The following is a 20179-nucleotide window of genomic DNA, read 5'->3' as shown; positions in this document are numbered from 1 at the left end:
TCGGAAGGAACCGGCCGGGCGAGCAGCGGCGTCCACGGCGCCCAGGTCTGCCCGGAGCCCTGCCCGTGCCTCCACCCCCCGGGGCGGGGCGGCCAGGGGCGGATGCCCAGGGGGCCCAGGAGGCCGTCCCAGCCGCCCAGCCGCTCCGCGGGCGCCCGGGAGGAGCCGGCCGGCGGCCACGTGACCGGCCGTGGCGCGGCGCGCGGCCCAGAAATAGCAGCGGCGGCGGTTCCGCCCGCGGGCTGGCGCGGGGGCCGAGCCGCGGGGACGCAGGCTGGGCGGGCGCAGCGGCCCCGGCCCCGGACGATGCTGCTGAGCCCCCGGCCGACGCGGCCCCGAGCACATGATGGCGATACGCGAGCTCAAAGTGTGCCTTCTCGGGGTGAGTGCGCGCCCCCTCCGCCGGTCCCTGCCCCGCGCCCGCCTCCGAGCGCCCCCAGCCCCAGGCTTGTGCGCTCCCCGCGCCCCGCGCCGGAGCCGTCCCCGAGTTTTCTCCGCTCGCTCCGCCTCGGCCCCGGCGCGTTCCCCGCCCGGAGCCGCTCGGGCCTCGCCGGGCTCCCTCGGCGGCGGGGACTGGAGGCGCGGCGGCCCGGGAGAGCTTTCGCCTTCGTCTTTGATAATTTCCTTCCGCCCGCAAGTTTAAGTTCCTCAGCCCAGGCGCCCGTCTCCTTGTGCCTCCTGGAGCCGTTGGTTTATCAGACATAAATAAATAAATAAATGAAAGCCGAGCCCTGGGTGAGCCATCCGAGGGTGGCCGGGCTGGAGGGGGCAGAAGGGACGGGGCTGGGGGTGCGGCGGCCTTTGGAGCTGGGGACAAGCAGCAGCAGGCGGAGAGAGGCCCCCGTCACCACTTCCCCTCAGCGGGCTGTGTCTTAACCCGAAGGAACGGTTCAAGTAGCCAGAAACGGGTGCGCTGCGGCCCTGGGGATTCGGGGATGTTTTCCGGCCCCTTCCATTTGGGGGCCACATCCAGTTCCAGAATTGCTGCTTTTAAAAGCAGGCCATGTTTCCTGCAGACTTTGGTGGCCTGGTGTGCCGCCCTTGCGGTTGGCAAATCTGCCTCCCAAGAACTCCGTTTCCCTTAGAGTAGCGGAAGGGTTAGACCCCTTCTGACAGGCCTCAGAAGTGCTAAGCAGTCAGGCAGGACACGAGGACAGAGGTGTGTCCAGGTTAGGACTCAGTGGAACCAGAGTGCGGGCGGCTCTGGGCTTCATCCAGGCCCTTCTGGAACCATTGGTGGGCAGAACCGTGTCCTCCCCAGCCCTGTCCTCTGCCCGTGACTCACACTCACTGGATGGCGCTGGCCTCAGACTGCCCGAGACTTCCCAGCCCGCTGGACTTGGTCGGCAGCAGCCTGGACCTGGAAGGATGCCATTGGGGTCCCTCTTGCCTTTCAGCGTGGCAGGAGGGGGCCTCCTGTCCTCTAGTCTGTCCAGAATGACCAGAGTCTATGCTTCCTTGGGAGGCTCGGGTATGTTGCATCCCACATGACCTAGAGCACTTTGGATGCATGTGGGGTGTATGTGTGTATGTGAGTGACACTTTATCCCTTATCATCTGCTTAGGCGGCACAGGCCCTGTCCCGTCGTGTGACTTCATATTTTCAATCAGTGTTTAGGGTCCAGCCTTCTATGCGGACATGGATCAGGTGGCAAAGGCCCTGTATCAGGAAGCAGGAAACCTGGGCTCTCATTCTTTCCCACCAACCAGCCGTGCAGTTTTGGACAAGAACTCAGCCGTCTCAGCTGTAAAATGGACAGAATCACAGCTTGCCTTTTAAGGCAGAGGGCTCTGCCAGATGATCTCTTAAGACCCATGGTGGCATTCTTGGCGTTCTGTGATCCCAGGGTGACAGCAAGCTGTAGGAAAAGTTCTGTTTATTTTGTTGTTTTGCATCTCCAAGAGCGAAACAGACTCTTTGGGGCAGCTTCCTGGAGCCCAGCCTCACCTATGCTAGCTGTTTGAGATGGCTCTGTTGGTAGGAAATTGAACTTAGAGGGGCAGAACATTGTTGACTGAGACAGGGAAGAGATTTCTGGGCAGAGAGCGGCTTGGGGACGTCAGTGTGTGGCTCCTGCTTTTGAGGGTAGCTCTTGCAGTCTCATTGAGGTCAGAGGGTGTCTTATTTAAAAGGGCGGCTGACCTGAGAAACCACACTGAGTTGTCTTTGTTAAGTCCTGGTGGTTTGGCAGGTCTTTTCCTGGGCCAGATGCATGCTACAGGCTGTCCTTGGAGGTGCTCACTGGATAGGGCAGTTCTCTGGCTGATGTCGCACTTGGGGACGTCAGGACCCTTAACTGCTTTAGATGTACCCTGTTGGTGTGTAAGGCCGTGGGGGCCAGTGGATGGAAGAGGGCGTGCCAGGCTCCCCAGGGCCTGCGCTTTGTGAGAGGGAGGTCTGGCTGCTCTGCGTGAAGTCTTGAGCATGGTTGCCACTCAGCTTCCTGTTTTTTAGCCAGGCCGCATCTCTTTAAGGCCACACAGACCCTGGCAGCCATACCCTCTATTGCCCAGAGGGCCTCATACAGGGTCTACCTGTCTCCTAGGAGAGCCTGGAGGGGTGACATCCTGTGTCTGACCATTTGCCGGGTGATGGCTTGGGGACATGCCTCCCATTGAAGGTACGGCTGTTTGGGGCATTGGCAGTGCCAGTGTCAGCCCAGGCTCCCTGCTGGTGACTTTGGCTCTAGCTGCCTGCTCCTTCCATGAGGTGGAGTGTTCAGCAGGTTCTGTCTGCTGGTGATGACTTCGTTACCTGTTCCTGTGCTTTCACAACCCTGGCCGCTCAGCTGTTTTCTCAACGTGTTGGGCGTGTCTGCTCTTATTTCTCTTGGTGAGTGCTCCCAGATGGGGCTGACAGTGGCCTCTGGAACATTCCCTGGATGCTTTGTGCTCTGGGAAGACCAAGGGTTCAGGGGCGTTGGGTTTCTTCAGACTACCTGTTTGAAATTCTTGGCTCACAGTTTGTTTTCCCGTGTGGACTTTTCTCAATGCTTATTCCGCAGGGGGACAGCTCAGCAGTGGCTTGGTAGGTGTCCTTTCGTGGGGTCAGCGGGTCCAGCTGTGGAAGCTGGCCGTGCAGAGGAGTGTGGATGACAGGTGAAGCACACGAGGGAGAGGTCCTTGGACCCTCAGGACCCAGTAAGGGCCGCTCGTCTTGCTTTGGGAATCCAGACTAGTATTAGGAAACATGTAGTGTAAAAACAGCATGCTTAAAAACAGCAAAGTACATGAAAAAAAAAAAAAACCTAACAAAAGCAATGTTTTGAAGCAGCAGCTGTTTCAACCCCAAAGGTGGAAAGTTTCCCAGTATGCATTTTAACACACATCCCCACGTGGCAGAAAAACAGGAGAGGGAGAAGTGGGAGGAGGAGAAGGAGGGCGGTGAAGGCGGGGAGGAAGATCTTTGTTTGATTATTTCCCCTCCGTGTGTGTGTGTGTGTGTGCGTGTGCGTGTACTTAAAAGCTGCTTCCGGATGGAATCCCAAGGAGATTTATATTTGTACTTGGTTGTCTTGACAACAATTTAGTGATTTCTGCCACTTCGCCAGCAGCTGAGTGCGTGGTTAGAGGTAGCAGAGGGCTTCCCTGCTGCCCGGCTAGGCGCTGTTGACGCGTCTCTGCTTAGTCTTGGGTGGAATCTGTGTGGAGCTCATCAAGGAGAAAATACCTGGGGTGTGGTGAGACACCGGGCACCAGGGACACTCACGGGGGCCTTTGCACAGAAGGACCCAAGAGAGGGGACAGGCTTCTGCTCACAGAGCTGTGACCCTCACCCAGACTTCCGCGTGCGATGGTGAGCTCTGTGTTATGGAGAGCATCCAGCAGGATCATGTGGATTTGTTCCAGTTATTCTGGAAGGAACGAATGCATCGGACGGTGGGCTGGGCTGGGCAGCCATCTGAGTCCGTTTCCTGTTGCTATAACAGAGTACCTGGGGCTGCATACTTCATTAAGTAAGGAGGTTTTGTTTGACCTGTAGTTCTGGTGGCTGGAGGGTCCTCCATACCGTGTGGTGCCAGGCACCTGGCGAGGATACCTGGCTGTGTCACACAGGGCAGAGGAATAGAAAGAGAACCCAAAGCAGAAGGAGCCGAGTACATGAGGTCACTTTGCAATATAACAGCCTGCTTTCTAGGGGTGGTGTTGTGGCATGGGGGGTTAAGCTGCCACCTGCGACGCCAGCATCCCATACGGGCACTGGTTCCAGACCTGGCTGCTCCACTTACGATCCAGCTCTCTGCTAATGCACCTGAGAGAGCAGTGGAAGATGGTCCAAGAGTTTGGGCCTCTGTACCCATGTGGGAGACCTGGAGGAAGCTCCTGGATCCTGGCTTTGGTCTGGCCCAGCCCTGACTGTTGTGACCATTTGGGGAGTGAACCAGTGAATAGAAGATCTCTCTCTCTGTCTCTTCCTCTCTCTGTGTAACTTTGCCTTTCAGATAAATAAATAAATCTTTAAAAACACCATAAAGATAACAGCTCATTTTCTCAGGACTGACTCATCAGAGGGATAGCATTAAGCCCTTCCTGGATATAGTACAACCTCCCTGTTTCCCGCTAGGCCTCACTTCTGCGGGTGCCATCACCTCAGCACTGCCACCTTGGAGACCATGCTTCTAGCACTTTGACCCTCAGGCCTGCTCAACCCACGTCCAAGCTGTCACAGTTGCCCTCACGTTGGCTTTCCAAATCTGAGATTCTATTAACATTCTAGTTTTTAATTTTTTTCTTTCCTAGGCAGGCATTACTCTTGAGCAGTTGAGGGAAGCTAGCAGAAGTCCTTTTTTTTTTAAAAAAAAATTTTTTTTTATTCATCTGAAAGGCAAAGAGGCAGAGAAAGAGAGAGGGAGAGACACACACAGAGAGAGAGAGATCTTCCATCTGCTGGTTCACTCTCCAAAATGCCCACAAAGGCTAGGACTGGGCCAAGCCAAAGCCAGGAGCCTGGAGCTCCACCCGAGGCTCCCGCATGGTTGCAGGGGCCTAAGTATTTGGGCCAGCTTCCACTGCTTCCTCGGGGCATTAGCAGGAAGCTGGATCGGAAGTGGAGCCGGGGCTATGATATGAAATGCTAGCATTGTGAGTGGTGGCTTTACCTGCTGCATCCCAGTGCTGGTGCCGTGGCAGCACTCGACTTCCCTATGAAATCGAACCCCCGTGGTATGTAGGGAACTCTGGGAGCTGTCTGGCAAACAGTGATACTGTGCCTGTGCTTCCTGCCCCAGGGTGATCCCAGCCCCCAGAGTCCCTTTGTTCCTCTTCTATTCAGGGTCAACGTTGCCTCATGCCTCCCTCAGCTTTCAGAGCTCAGAGCGTCTCTGGTGTGTGCATCGTAATCATTTGCTGATTATTTTCAAACGGCACATTGTCCCTTCTCCTCCCTTCTCTGGTCCTTGGGTCTTAGTTCAGGCTGCTAAATACAAACAGCGTGGATGGGGTGGCTTAAACAGCAGGCGCGTGTTTCTCACAGCTCTGGAGGCCGAGGTGCGTCTGTGAAGGGCTCACTTTCTGGTTTGTGGACGGCTGTCTTCTCACTGTGACCCAGCCTGGCAGAGAGAGCTCCTCTGGTCTCCAATCCTGACCGAATCATCCCAAAGGCCACCTCCCAGCACCCCCACATTGGGGCTGACATTCACCGTATGAGTTTGAGGGGACACGGACATTTCCTCCGTAGCACCTCGTTTTTGGCTCTGAGGCCCGGGACCCTCGCCTTTGCCCTGGCCCGGCAGCAGTGAGTGTATCCGACCCCTCAGGGCTGCTCCAGGGCTACAGTCACTGGAAAATAGAAAAGTTTACGTTTTAAAGGGGGTCTGGAAAGTATAAAGATTTTCATTTCTCTTGTTGGAAAAGATCTTCAAAATTTCACGGTGTCCAACAGGTTATATAATTTGGTGCGTGCATGTCTATGCAAACATTATGCTTTCATTTGTTTTCATTTTTTATAACGTATGATATGTATTTGACAGTAGGATAGGCATTCATTTGTTCACCCAGTCTTACGGCGGTTTTAGTGTGTTGCTTCCATGCTGGGAGCCGTGGGGGCTGCAGATGGACAGGATGGCCGTGGTCCCTGTCTTTCCGGGGGTGTGGGCACATGATGGTGGTAAACTATAATGGCATTGCTTGTACTGTTTTTCAGAAAAGTTTTATTTGTGTCCTGCATTGTAGCACAGTGAATTAAGCTGCGTCTGCGACACCACAGTCCTCTATCTGAGTGCTGGTTCCAGGCCAGCTGCTCTGCTCTGATCCAGTTCCCACTAATGGGCCTGGGAAGGCAGTGGATGATGGTCTGGGTACTTGGGTACCTACCACTCATGTGGGAGACCAGGATGGAGTGCCTGGCTCCTGGCTTTGGCCTGGCTCAGACTTGGCTGTTGTGGGAGGAAGATCTTGATCTAATTCGCTCTCACTCTTTTTGTTTCTCTTTCTGTCTCTCTCCTCACTCTTCCCCCAACCCCCCGTCCCAATGCCTTTCAAATAAATCAATTTTTAAAAATGATTTATTTATTTGAGAGGATGGGAGGAAGGGAGAGGAGAACCATACTCCCTAAATTCACTCCCTAAATCCGCACAATGCCAAGCTCAGAGAGGCAGGAACTCGATGCAGGTCTCCCACATGGGCAGCAGGAGCAATTACCTGCCACCTCCCCGGGTCTGCGTTTGTGGGATCCTGGGCCGAGAGCCAGAGCTGGGTATCAAACCGAGGTGTTCTGATATGTGGGACACAGGTGACAGATAGTCCATACTTATGTTTCCCGTTATCTCCATGCTGGTAGAGTTGCTTAAAACCCAGCCAGGATCAAGTCAGAGATCTTGTATTAACCCTTTGTTCGTCACATCTGTTATTTACTTTTCACCTTAAACAGGACCCCTCTGTGCCCCAGAACAGTATTTTATTTTTTAAGGGTTAAAAAAACTATTTATCATGGAGAATGAGGAAACTCTTATCTATTGGTTCACTCCCCGAATGCCCGAGACAACCTGGGCTGAAGCCGGGAGCCTGCAGTTCAATCCAGGTCTCCCAGCTGGGTGGCAGGTCTCCCAGCTGGGTGGCAGGAACCCAGTTGCTTGAGCCATCTCTTGCTGCCTCCTAGGGTTTGCATTAGCAGGAAGCGGGCGTCAGGAGCTGGACCTGGGTGTGGAAGGCAGGCTCTCTGGTCTGGGACTCAGGTATCTTTGCTCGTTGCTCCAAACATCTGCCCCGACACCCGGGTTTTTGAATGGTCCTGGCCAGGTGTCTTGTAGAGAGACTCACGCTCTGGGTTTGTCTGATTGCTTCCTCATTGTTTCTTTCAGGTCGAGGGTTTTGGTGAGGATACAACTGAGGTGATGCCGAATGGTCCTGTTCTCTTACATAGTCATGTGTGCTGTTTAAATACCCCACCCACCTACCTCTATGGCATTAATTCAAAACTTTTTTATTAGTTTCCATATGTTCTAGCTGGTGGTGTCTGAACAAAATTGATGCAGGATTTTGGCCTTGTGCATTGTAGCAGGGGCGTAGGAAAATAACTGGGCCTAGAAGTGTTTCCGATTTTGGAGTTTTCCAGATTCTGGAATATTCGCATGGACTTTACCGGTTGTGCATCTTTAACCCCCGAAATCCTGGATCTGAGTGCTGCACAGTCTGACACACTCCCCGAGTCTCAGGTCAGCGCTCAAGACCGTGAGGGTCTGGGGCTTTCAGGTTAGAGGCTCTCACCCTGAGGGTGTGGCTGCTCCAAGGTGGTGTGTGCTGTTGGGCAGAGGAGGTGAGAGGAGCAAGCTGAGTGGGGGCTCAGGGGCCTGGGGAGGGTGGGAGCAGGGCCCGAGTGGAATCGGAGCCTCTCAGACTCAGGGGTTCACTTTGGTCCTGCAGCATCTTCTGCCCAGGGCGTGGGCGCCGAGCTGCAGAGTGGAGTGTACGTCTTGAGGAGCCGGGAGGTGACTTCTTGTGGCCTAAGTTTGTCTGCAGGAGGAAGGAAGGGAAAGTGGGGTTGAGCGCTGGGTGTGGGGGTGGGGAGTGGACACCACTGTGAGGGTGAGCCCTCTTCCACGTGAGTGCTCCCTCACTTTTGATGGCTTGGCCCTGCCTGGCTAGATCTCTGGAGTTCATGGAGGTGGCAGATTCTGTCATCACCCCAGGAGATCCCTCCAGTGCTCCCAGTGCCCCCAGAGGTGCCTACAAGACCTGAGTTACCAGAAAATTGGCCGGGCCCCACCGGGCAGCAGCAGAACACAGGGCAAGGAAGCGCCTTGGGTTTTCTGTCCTCTATGCAGGACGCCCCGCACAGAGCTCTATCCCTTGAAATCAACGTCTTTGCTTTTTCTGGAAGAAAAAGACATCTGAGCTCTCCCAGGGCTGCTCCCTTTCTGCCCTCGTGGTATCACCATCCTCCCTGGGATGTGCACTCTTCACGTGTAGTTGGAACAGGTGCCTCTGCCAAAGCCGTTTTCCTGGGAGGGAGGGGGAGAGAGGAAGTGAGGAGAGCAGGAGAGAAGGGAAAGGACACTGGCCTTCTGGCGGGGAAAAGAGCAGAGGGTTCCTGCTTTGTTCTTATGGTCAGACTGTTGGCCAAGGCATTGACACTTATGGCAAATTTAATTCAGAAAGTTTTTTTTTAAGAACATCTCGTAGCACCCATACTACTTAGTTAGTAAATTCATCTTTCATTTGAGGAGCTCACATGTTTTCTGAGCTCCTCACAATAAACCTCTAAAGAGCTCATTTTTCCACTTGCAGGTGTTCGAGTACTCTTGGGCTGCTAGAGCAGTGCACTGTGTACTGAGAGATTTCTAAACCACCGTCATGTGTTTCTCACGGCCCTGCAGGCTGGGAAGTCCAAGGTCAGGTGCCAGCAGGGCTGGGTTCTCGTGAGGGCTCTCCTCGGAGGTGCACATGGCCATTTCTCATGGTGTCCTCTCGTGGCGGGAACAGGGCACGGGAGCCCTCTGGGGTCTTTCTGTTTTTTTTTTTTTTTTTTTAAATTTATTTGAAAGAGTTACACAAAGAGAGAAGAAGGGGCACAGAGAGCGAGAGAGGTCTTCTATCTGCTGGTTCACTCCCTAATTGGCTGCAATGGCTGGAGCTGCACTGCCAGGAGCCAGGAGCTTCTTCCAGGTCTCCCGCACGGGTGCAGGGATCCAAGGACTTGGGCCATCTTCTACTGCTTTCCCAGGCCATAGCAGAGAGCTGGATCAGAAGTGGAGCAGCCGAGTCTCGAAATCTCACCCATATGGGATGCCAGCACTGTAGGCGCTGGCTTTACCTGCTATGCCACAGCGCTGGCCTCTGGGGTCTCTTTTATGAGGGTTTCAACCCTGTGATCCAGTCACCTCCCCGAGGCGCTGCCTCTTAATACTGTCAACTGGGAGGGGAGCAGATTTTTAAAATATGAATTTGTGTGGAGGGGGAGCAGGAACATTCAGATCATGACATAAAGTAAGACATGTTCATCTTAATTAAATTTGGAATCTAGTTATGAGGCAGGGGCGATGAGACGTGGTAGTTTTTATTGTGGATCACAGAGGAGGAGGACTCGGGCTGTGCCTTTAGCGTCATTTCCTTTTGGTGACGTCTGCTTGTCCTGATGGCCAGCACCCTGTGTCCTTTCTCCTTCATTAGCTGGCAACAAGGAAGCCAGCCCCCTGCCCGCCTATCGCTTATGACTCACTTCCTCCTAGCTCCTCTTCTTTCCCTGGTTTACGTTCCCATGCGTATGCTTTATTGTATGGTCCTCACCGACCTCATCATCCTGCCCCATATATTTCTTCTATGATGTCTCTGTTTTGTTCTGCCTGGACAGGATTTTTCTTGTTTTTCCATCATTTTAATTTGTTTTCTTCTCTCTGCTTCTCATGATGAATCATCGGTCCATCCTCCTTGAAAGAGGCATCTGGGCTGGGCTATAAGAGGAAAATGTGTGTCACCCAGCTTTTCACGGTGCCCCGTATTCAGTAGGACTGTCCACTGTGCCACCCATGGTGCCCAGCGAGCTGCTGGGCACGGCCAGACACCAGCATTGTTACCATCAACCTTGGATGGGGCTTGCTGAGAGAAGAACTCAGACACAACACAGAGGGATCTGTATACGGTAACTGGGAGTTTAATTCACGCTTAATTGGCCAGGTGCTATGAGATTGAATAGAAATCTTTGTCAGAGGTGTATTGCATACCTACTAAGGCTGTTTTCTATTACTCTAACAAAATGCCTGAGGCAGGGTAATGAATAATGAAAAGACATGTGTTTAGCCTATAGTTTTGGAGGGTGAAAGTGCACACAGCAGGCGTGGGCTCCGGGAAGGGCCTCATGGTGGGTAGCATCACGGTGGGAGCATGTGCATGAGAGATCACGTTGTGAGAGAAGGAGCCTGGGGGAGGGGAGGATCAGTCTTGTTCTTTTCATACAGCCCTCTCAAGACAACTAACCAGTGTCCCATAAGACCTGTCTTGAGCAGCACCCATGATAACCTAGTTACTTTCCACAAAGCCCCATTTCTTAATGGTCCTATCACCTCTTACCATCACCACACTGGGAACCAAACCTGCAGCACGTGGCAAACTGCATCCAAACCCCAGCCGTGCGGTAAAGAACACGTGCTGTCCCAGAGGTGTGTGGTCCAGCGGTGTGTCATTCTGAGTCTAAAAGGGCAGACATGGGAGAGGGGTTGGTGGGCTGTCACGTGATGGGCAGGTGGAATTGGGGGGTGGCCAGGGCGGGCCTGGGGGTGCCTGCTGATGAGCGGGCAGAGTGGCGTGTGTGAGACTGGGTGCAGGAGAGAGCCCTGTCTGGAACAGGGGTTGGCGCTCTGTACGTTGTGCATCCATACGCATGAAAAATGTTCCAACCAGATTCTGGTGGTCATCTGCATGCAGAGGGGCAGATTTGGACTCACAAGTAATTTGCTCTTTGTTTTGCACTCCTCTGTGATGGAATGAGAAGGCCATGCCAAGATGGCCGCTGGCAACAGAAACTGCCTGACAACAGGCTGTGATTGGATGGCTTCAGAAACCACATGACAGTGGAGCCTGACTGGCAACAGGCTGTGATTGGTAAGGGCATAGACCGCCTCTTGACCGGATTGGCTGCCTTGGCTGAAATAAAAAAGTCTGCAGGCTTCTTGCCTCTGGCCTGCTTTCACCTGACTCCCGGGGTCTGTGTGGTGACTCTGCGCCTCTTGCCCCCACCATGCTCCTCCTCTCAGAACGAATCCACCTCAGCACTCCTCTGCACTGTTTATTTAGTGAGCATGCACTATTTTGTGTAATTAAATGAAAACCCACAAACACATACAGCAGGGCCCAAGGAGGTGTTTGACAAGTGCCGGTCATTTGATCTTTTACTGGAAATAACTGGTACACTGATAATGACCTTGGGAAGTCAACCTGGGTAAGGTTGTCAGAGGACCTTGAAATGTGCAAGTGTCTGCCTTCGCGCAGTGGAATGATGGGTCTGTTAGGAGCAGGACTTCGCACGGCCTGTTGGGTCTGACGTGCTGTCACTGTGGCAGAGCCTGGGCTCTGTTGTGCGCCCAGCGACGACAGCCACCTCTATTTGGGGCTGTGGTGACCTCATTAGGGCTGTGTTACTTGGGCTTTCTCGCCTTCCTCTGATCTCCTGTTCCTTAGAGTGGGGTCTCGGAAGGGTATGGGTCTGCCGATCTGTTCTCAGGAGTTCCCGCGAGTGATCATCTCTGTTTTCTATGTGCTGTTCTTTGAAAAATAAACACAGCTACATCCAGGGTCTTCCAGGACGCCGTCTTCTTAACAGAACCCTGTCACCATCTTACCACCCATTAAAACTGACCTGTAAGGAAGAGCTGAGGCCATGCTGGTACAGACATCTCACCCTGGAGCCACCTGACAGCCGCCGGATGCTATAGCGCCTGCCACGTGCCAGGCTCTGTACCAGGGATACCAGAGGGGACCCGAGGTTCCTGACCCTGTGGATCGAATGTTCCAGCAAGTGACAGCACAGGAAGCTGAGTATGGCAGCTGGAGAAGAAGAAAGCAGGGAGGGGCCCTGGAGGACTTTGGGAGGGTGGCTCAGGGCAGGGGGCCTCGGAGGACCAGAGTGATCAGATTCTCGGGGCTGTGTGGTTCTCCTGGTGTAGGGGACGAGGGGCTGCGGCAGGGTGGGAGTGCAGGGGGAGGCGGAGGAGCAGCTGGCAACAGAGGGTGCTGGCAGGGCATGAAGAAGGTTGGATCAGGCAGGTTAATCCTGTGGGGTCTTCGGGCCAGTGTAGGGACTTTGACTTTCCTGTGGAATCCAGTGGGGAAGCTGCAGAAGGTTTTGATGCAGAGTGATGACTGATCTGTCTTGCTTTTGGGAGCTCACCGTGGCAGCCCGGTGGAAAGGATGCCCAGGAGGGTTCAAAGATGGAAATATTGGGAATCTGGGAGGGGATGGGGGCTCCGTGGTGTGGCAGTGAGGTGGTGGGCACAGTCCTTGTGCCTTGAAGGTGGAGCTGACACATGTTGGTGTGTGCAGTGCATGGGAGCTAAGGCCAAGGTGGCATGAGGTGTCAGGGCCATGGCCAACTTGGAACTCAGCTGCAGCAGAGCAACCTGACATGGGAGCTGATGTCAGTGTGAATGGCGTTGGCTTCATCATTCAATTTTGTTTTGATGATTGCATTCACCTCTGTAGTTTTACAATAGCGAGGTTTGGGGCCGGCACTATGATGTAGTAGGTAAAGCCTCTGTCTGTGACACGGGCATCCCATATGGGCACTGGTTCAAGTCCTGGCTGCTCCACTTCTGATCCAGCTCTCTGTGAATGTGCCTGGGAAAGCAGGAGAGGATGGCTCAAGTGCTTGAGCCCCTGCACCCATGTGGGAGACTGGGAAGAAGCTCCTGGCTCCTGGCTTCAGATCGGTCCAGCTCTGGCTGTTGCAGCCATTTAGGGAGTGAACCAGTGGATGGAAGACCTTTCTCACTGTCTTTCCTCTTTGTCTGTAACTCTGCCTCTCAAGTAAATAAACAAATCTTAAAAAAAAAATGAATAGCATGGTTTATGTGTACTCCTAGAATTTGTATATATTTGCATAATAAAATAGTTAATGTCTACCTTGGGGACCATGGTTATTATTATTCTTATTTTTTAACAATTAAAAAAATTACTTCTTTACCTGAGAGGCAGAGTTACAAACAGAGAGAGGGAGAGACAGAGAGGTCTTCCATCTGCTGGTCCACTCCCCAAATGGCTGCAACAGCTGGAGCTGGGCCGATCTGAAGTCAGGAGCCAGGAGCTTCTTTTGGTTTCCCATGCAGGGCCAAGGACTTGGGCCATCTTCTCTGCTCTCCCAGGCCATAGCAAAGAGCTGGATCAGAAGAGGATCAGCTAGGATATGAACTGGCACCCATATGGGGTGCCAGTGCCACAGGCGGAGGCTTAGCTCACTATGTCACAGTGCTGGTACCTGTTATTATTTTTAAAAATGAGGATTCTTGGGGCTGGTGCTATGGCACAGTGGGTTAAGCTGCTGCCTTCAACGCCTGTACATAGAACCAAGACTTAAACTCAGTCCTCTGATAAGGAATGCAGGTGACCCAAATGGTGTCTTAAGTGCTAGGCAAAGTGCTCACCCCTAAAGTAGTCTGAAGAGTCTTGAAAGGCTCCAGGAGATGCTACTGTGACTCCTAAAGCTAGAGCTGGCCGTGAAGATGGCTGTGAGCATGCAGAAGACCCCACCTGAGCTCTGCCGGGTGGAAGCTGGAGCCGTGTTCGGAGGCACGTTCTGGGGTCAGCCCCCTGTCTCCTGAGCTGCTGCCCTGGCAGGGATAGACCCCGACTCTGCAGTTCCACGTCTTCTTTGTGACAAAACTGATAGCGGACAGCCTGGACTACCCTAGAGACCCCCTTGGCTGAAGGAGATTCTGTTGAAACCTTGAAGTCTGTGTGGCAGAAGAAGGCAAGCAATGCATTAGGCTTTGTTCATTAAGCGCATTTTTATTTTTATATATTTAACATTTATTTATTTATTTGAAAGGCAAAGAGACACAGAGAGAGACACACAGACAGAAAGAGATCTTCTATTTGCTGATTTCCTTCTCTAATGCCTGCAACAGCCAAGGCCTAGCCTGGCCAAAAACTAGGAGCCAGAACTCAATCCAGGTCTCCTATGTGGGTGGCAAGGACCCAAGCACCCGAACCATCACCTGTTGCCTCCCAGGGTACAAATTAGTAGGAAGCAGGAAGAGTGCTTGGATATGGGAAATGGGTGTTCCATGCAGTGTCTTAACAGTTGTGCCAAATTGCTGCCCTCATAAAACTATTTTTATGAACTTGTGCATAATGAGCAGTGACAGATCTTCCAAAATAATGCATTTCTAAGGAACTGTTAATAAATGTGGCAAATCCAAATTTTTAAAAATTTATTTTATTTATTTGAAAAACAGAGTTACAGAGACATGTAGAGACATAGAGAGAGATCTTCCATTCACTGGTTCACTCCTCAGATGGCTGCAACGGCCAGAGCTGAGCCAATCCGAAGCCAGGAGCCAGGAGCTTCTTCCGGGTCTCCCAGGTGGCTACAGGGACCTAAGGCTTTGGGCCATCCTCTGCTGCTTTCCCAGGAGCATTAGCAGAGAATTGAATCATCTGGGACTCGGACCTGTGCTCATATGGGACGCTGGTACTTCAGGTTGGGGCTTTAACCTGTTGTGCCACAGCGCCTGCCTTGGCAAATCAATTGTTTAATAAAACAAATTCTTTTTTTTTTTAAAAAAAGATTTATTTATTTTATTTGAGAGGTAGAGTTGCAGACAGACAGAGACAGAGAGAAAGGTCTTCCATCTACTGGTTCACTCCCCAAATGGCCACAACAGCTGGAGCTGTGCCGATCTGAAGCCAGGAGCCAGGAGCTTCCTCCAAGTCTTCCATGTGGGTGCAGGGTCCAAGCACTTGGGCCATCTTCTACTGCTTTCTCAGCAGAGAGCTGGATTGGAAGAGGAGCAACCAGAACTTGAACCAGCGCCCATAAGAGATGCCAGCACCACAGGTGGAGGATTAACCTGCGCCACAGTATGGGCCCCAAAATGAATACTATATTTAAAAGATGAATTTTATCTTTTCTAGACCTTCATGTAGGTTACTCTTTTTTTAAAAAATTTTTTATTTGGCAGGTAGAGTTATAGACAGAGACAGAGAGAAAGGCCCTCCCTCTGCTAGTTCACCCCCCAAATGGCCGCCACAGCTGGAACGGCGCCAGTCCGAAGCCAGGAGCCAGGTGCTTCCTCCTGGTCTCCCATGCGGGTGCAGGGGCCAAAGCACCTGGGCCATCCTCCACCGCCCACACAGGCCGCAGCAGAGAGCTGGACTGGAAGAGGGGCAGCAGGACTAGAACTGGTGCTCACACTGGATGCCGGCGCCGCAGGCGGAGGATTAACCAAGTGAGCCACGGCACTGGCCCCTCAGGTTACTCTTACTAACAGGCCCTAGTATGTAGTATTGTATGAGCAAAATATAGTTATTTAAAGATCTTGGTGAAGTGAGAGTTCACATATCACTGATTGAGTGTGCTGCGTGAGAGCATATTCCGCTTGCATCGGTGCTTTGCTTCCGACTCCTTCATCGTTAACCGTTGTGTCACAGCTACGCGGACGTGCACATCCTGGTTTGTGCACATGAACCAAGTAGTTACATTCTACTCGGCCTTCTTCTGCTGCTTCCTTATTGAAAGTGTGCATGGTTGCCAGCAAAGCAGTCATTGCAAGTGTACAGGACTACAGTAACTTGTAGTTGCTCCCACCTTGCATCTTGGCGACATCAGCAGTGGTTGAGAAGGGTTGGCACACAGCCCTGGAATCGAGGCCAAAACTCACAGCTTTCTTCCCTACTCACAGAAGCACTTCCGAATGCCTTTGATTAGGAAGGATGTCATTAGACAGATGCGTTGTGATCACTCTAGCGTGTGAGGGCGGTGATCTCCCCGCGGTCCTAGCAGTGGGCGTGGACTGTGACAGGCCAGGCCCCAGGCCAGGTGCTTCTGTTGTCCACTGCCGTAGCACACCACCCCAACCGCAGTGGCTTAGAATAGCCATTCGTTAGTGTTTTCCACAGTTGTGTGGCTGACTGAGCTCTGCTGGATTGTCTGTTCTTGGAGTTCCGTGCAGTTTTCCATGGCTGCAGCTGGAACCATCTCAGGGGCTGCGATGCCTGGGCTGGGCTGGCTGGATCAGACGGGGCCTAATCAGACATCTGTCTCTCTGCATGTGGCCTCTCTACCTGTTATCTGGGGCTTCCAGATCATATGGAATCTGTTACAGTTTGGTAGTAGTTTGGGTGTACCCCAAAAAGGTCCTTGTCTTAAAGGGTGGATTCCCAAAGTCTTAGGTGAATGGCTTACGGTTGGCACTTAATCCAGTAACGATGTCTGGCGGTGGAGCTTGGACAGTGATTAGATGCGCTGGGTTTTTTGGGTGGAACCCTTGTGACTCCGTCATAGTGCCTTCGTGATGAGAGAGTGAGCGAGCTCCCTGTCTGTTGGCTTCCTGGCTCCCCTGTAATCCACCGTCCACTGTCCTTATCAGACGCCACACCAGTGGGGCCACCCTAGCTTGGACTGGGGATCTCTAAAACGGTGAGCGAAAGGAACCCTTCCTAAGCATCTCCTCCCAGCTTTTCAGCTGTAGCAAGGAGCACTGGCCAACACAGAGTCTCCGCATCATCACACTTGCTGTTACCAGGGGCTCGACTGCCTCCTTAACAACTGTGCTGTGAACCTGGCGGGGTGGGCGTGAAGCTCAAAGGCTTCTTGTGACCCAGCCTCAACAGATCCCAAAACGTCCCCAACCGCCCCCTTTTGTTGATCAGTGAATCACGAAGGCCAGCCCAGGAGCAAAGGGAGGAGTCAGGCTCCACCTCTGGACGGTAGAAATAACAAGAATTCGTTGCCAAAAATACCCTACTGAGTCAGTGCTTTACGTACTTGATGACATGAAAGCACTTGCAAGGGCCGGGTCTCTTATTTGTGTCTCCGTAAACGGGCAGTGGAAACTCAGAGGGTTTAGCAACATGTCTGCGGACTCCCTGCTAATGCTTCGGAGATTAGCACTGGCTTTGCACAACTCTAAGACTCAGTGCACGTAGCTATTGTGCCACAGCTTTAGCCTTCAGTTACTGTTACTTACCCATTACCTGTTCAAACCCAGCATGCAGCGCGAGGAGCACCGCTGGTTGGATAGGATGGGATTCTTAGGAAGAAGAGGTCTTTTTTTTTTTTTTTTTTTAAGTAGTTTGATTAAATAGTTTGAACCAGCCTTGAAGTTCTTCCGTGGAGAGAAAAGAGGCATATTCCCAGAATTCCGGCCCTGGTCTGGTTTCTGTAAGCAAAGTGAAGAGGCCAAGTCCACTTCTAGCGATGGTCTGATATTGAGGACAGTGAGATAGCTTTATAATAATTGCTAACAGCAGCAGCAGCAGTGCCAACAATATTTATTTGAGAGGCAGAGAGCGAGACAGATAGAGCCACAGAGAGAGCTCTCATTTGCTGGTTCAATCCACAGATGCTCTCAGTGGCCAGGGCTGGGCTGCAGCTGGGAGCCAGGGTCTCAATCCTGGTTTCCCAAACAGGTGATGGAAATCCAATTTCTTGAGCCATCCACCCCTGCCTCCAGGAGACAGGAAGCTGGAGACAGGACCCAGAGCTGGGGTGCGGGCATCCTAAATGCTAGGCCAAACGCCTGTCTGCTCTGACGGCACTTTACAGTTTATTGGGAGCTTCCACAGGTCACTCCATCGAGTCCACCTGCAGCCCTGGTGTTTTGTCTCAGACCTGCAGGTATGAGGGAGCGTGGGTTAGCGCAGTGCATGGAGGGAAGCCCCAGGGCCAGGCTTTCCGGCTGCCCCTCACTCCAGCTCCAGGAACCAGGGCCAGCTGTTTGACTTTCACTCTGTCCTTCCGTCTCTCCTTTATAGGAACCTTGGTAAGCGCTGTCGTTGGTTCAGGGAATGCCAGTTTGTGAGCTCGATAGATCAGGAGAGTGAGGCCGGTTATAGAAGTCCCTAGGTCTGCTGTAGCACTGTTGCCACACTGCTGCTCACGTGGCCCCGTGGCTTGTGGACGTGCCTTAGGGGCAGGCGACCTGTGTACTGCCTGTTGACCTTGCAAACTATAGCTTCTGCAGGCTCAGTTGCCTCATTGGTAAGATGCTGCCAATGGGCAGAGATGTCCCTGTAGCAGGGAACCTTGCCAGGCACCTCCCATTTTCAAAAGTTTCTCTCGCCGGCTCCTTCTCCCAAGGCCGTTTTCCATCCCGATGACCTTAAGGCGAAGGCAGTTCAGTGAGATTCTGTCTGCGACCTCGCTGTGAGGTCTGGCGAGTAGAAGGTGCTAAGTAAGAGCTTTTGTTGATGAATACCGTGGAGCTTCGGTACTGTCATTCATTTGGCTACATTTAGGGCATACTCTTTAAATCTTAATAGCGAGGTGTAATTCATTCTGAAAAGTGAACAGATGAACAGACCCGGTGGACACACAGAGCAGGAAACAGGGTCTTAGCAGCCCCCCAGAAGCCCACCCTGTAACCCCTTGCAGGTATTACCTTAAAGAAAAGGAGGACCCCATTGTCTCGACTTCTAATCCCATAAAATTCATTGTTCCTTGTTTTCATATTTTAAAAGTTTGACCTTTCAAAACATTTTATTTATTTATTTACATTTGTTTGTAATGGAGTTGGAGAGGGACGGAGGGGGAATGAGAGGGGGAGAGAGAGACATGATATTTTCCATTAGCTGGATCGTTCCTTAAACTGCACAACAGCTGGGGCTGGGTCAGGCTGGAGCCAGGTACCAGGAACTCAATCCAGGTCTCCCACGTGTAGGTGGCAGAGACCAAAGTGCCTGAGCCATCACCTGCTCCCTCCCAGGTAAGTGTTAGCAGGAAACTGGAAATGGAGGCAGAGCTGCGCTTCTGCCCAGGCACACTGATGCTGGATGTGGGCGTCCCAAGCAGAGCCTTAACCACTCTGCCAAACACGCATGCCTGTTTTTGCTAGTCTTTAAATTGCAGCTGGGGTTGACTATGGAATATTCATGATTTGTAAGTACTTAAAGTGATGCTGTTTAATGGAAGTTCCTGGGGCAGGAGCCAACCAGTGGGCTGGAGGCTGCCATCGGGTCACGGGGGTACAGAGACACGGGCGCTGGCCTTGGGCGGGTGCTCGTTTGTCCTGGTGCTGTTGAAGTTCAAGCTGAGTAGCCCCTATTGGAAGTACCTGGACCAGAGGTCTTTCAGGTTTCAGAGGTTTTGGGATTTTGGAATATTTGTGTAGACTTTAGCACCGAGCACCGACCTGTCCTATCATTTTCTGTGTTTGCTGGAGTGTGGATAAACTTCTTAAGAGGTTCTTTTAACCAATAAATAAAATAACAAGATATTAATTGTGTATAAGTAAGCCTTTTAAAAGTGTTCAAGGGTATTTGGAAACAATTCCCTCAAGTATTAAAAAAGTTCTCATTTCTATTTTCAGTGAAGAAGACGTTTGCTGGGGTCAGTCTTTTTCCTCCCAGCTTTTTTGAGGTCTGGTTGACCAATTAAAAACACAGGTCTTTAAGGGGTGCACTGTGATGGCTTCATATACACACACATTGTGGTTATGACAGTCGTTGTAATTAACCTGTCCATTGCCTCAGAGTTATTTCTGTGTGTGGTGAGAATACTGAAAATCTATTCTGTCATAGTTCAGTCTTCCTTAAAGTTGCTTTTAATAACTAGACTTAATGTAAACTTGCGAAGAATAAAAACAGTACAGAAAGGTACATAATTAAAGGTAAAAAAGACCTCCTTCCTGCACTGCTGTCTTGAGTTTTGTGTGTGTTTTCTGCCTTTGGTTTATGCATATGCAAGGGTTATTTTCTTGTCTTTTCCCCATAATTTCAACCTCGAGTATCTTTCCTCAGCAGTACGTACAGTTCTGGTTCACTCCCCAGATGGCTGCAACGGCCAGGGCTGGGTCAGGCTGAAGCCAGCAGCCTGGAGCTTCATGGGGGTCTCCCATGTGGGTGGCAAGGGCTCCTACACTTGGGCCATTTTCCGCTGCCTTCCCAGGCGCATTAGCAGGGAGGTGGATTGGAAGGGGAGCAGTGGGGACTCAAACTGGTACTCTGATGTAGGATGCCAGCATCGTGGTTGGTGACTTAACCCAATGAGCCACAACACCTGCTCAGTTTTAGTGTTTTGCTCAGAGTCCTTC

General features: G+C 52.1%; 1 protein-coding gene across 1 annotated transcript in view; it reads left to right on the top strand.

Moving 5' to 3' along the window:
- Positions 1-256: 256 nt before the first annotated feature.
- The window catches only part of RAB31 (RAB31, member RAS oncogene family), a 128798-nt gene continuing 108875 nt past the window's right edge, over positions 257-20179 (top strand). Inside the window, exon 1 of the mRNA XM_062201356.1 lies at positions 257-382. Within this exon, the coding sequence (XP_062057340.1) occupies positions 344-382 (39 nt within the window). The 5' untranslated portion in view covers positions 257-343. The remainder of the gene's footprint in view (positions 383-20179) is intronic.

Source organism: Lepus europaeus, chromosome 9 (genome assembly GCF_033115175.1).
Source record: "Lepus europaeus isolate LE1 chromosome 9, mLepTim1.pri, whole genome shotgun sequence".
Taxonomy (NCBI): Eukaryota; Metazoa; Chordata; class Mammalia; order Lagomorpha; family Leporidae; genus Lepus; species Lepus europaeus.
The sequence above is the reverse complement of the archived record's forward strand: the minus strand, read 5'-3'. Positions and strand labels throughout refer to the sequence as shown.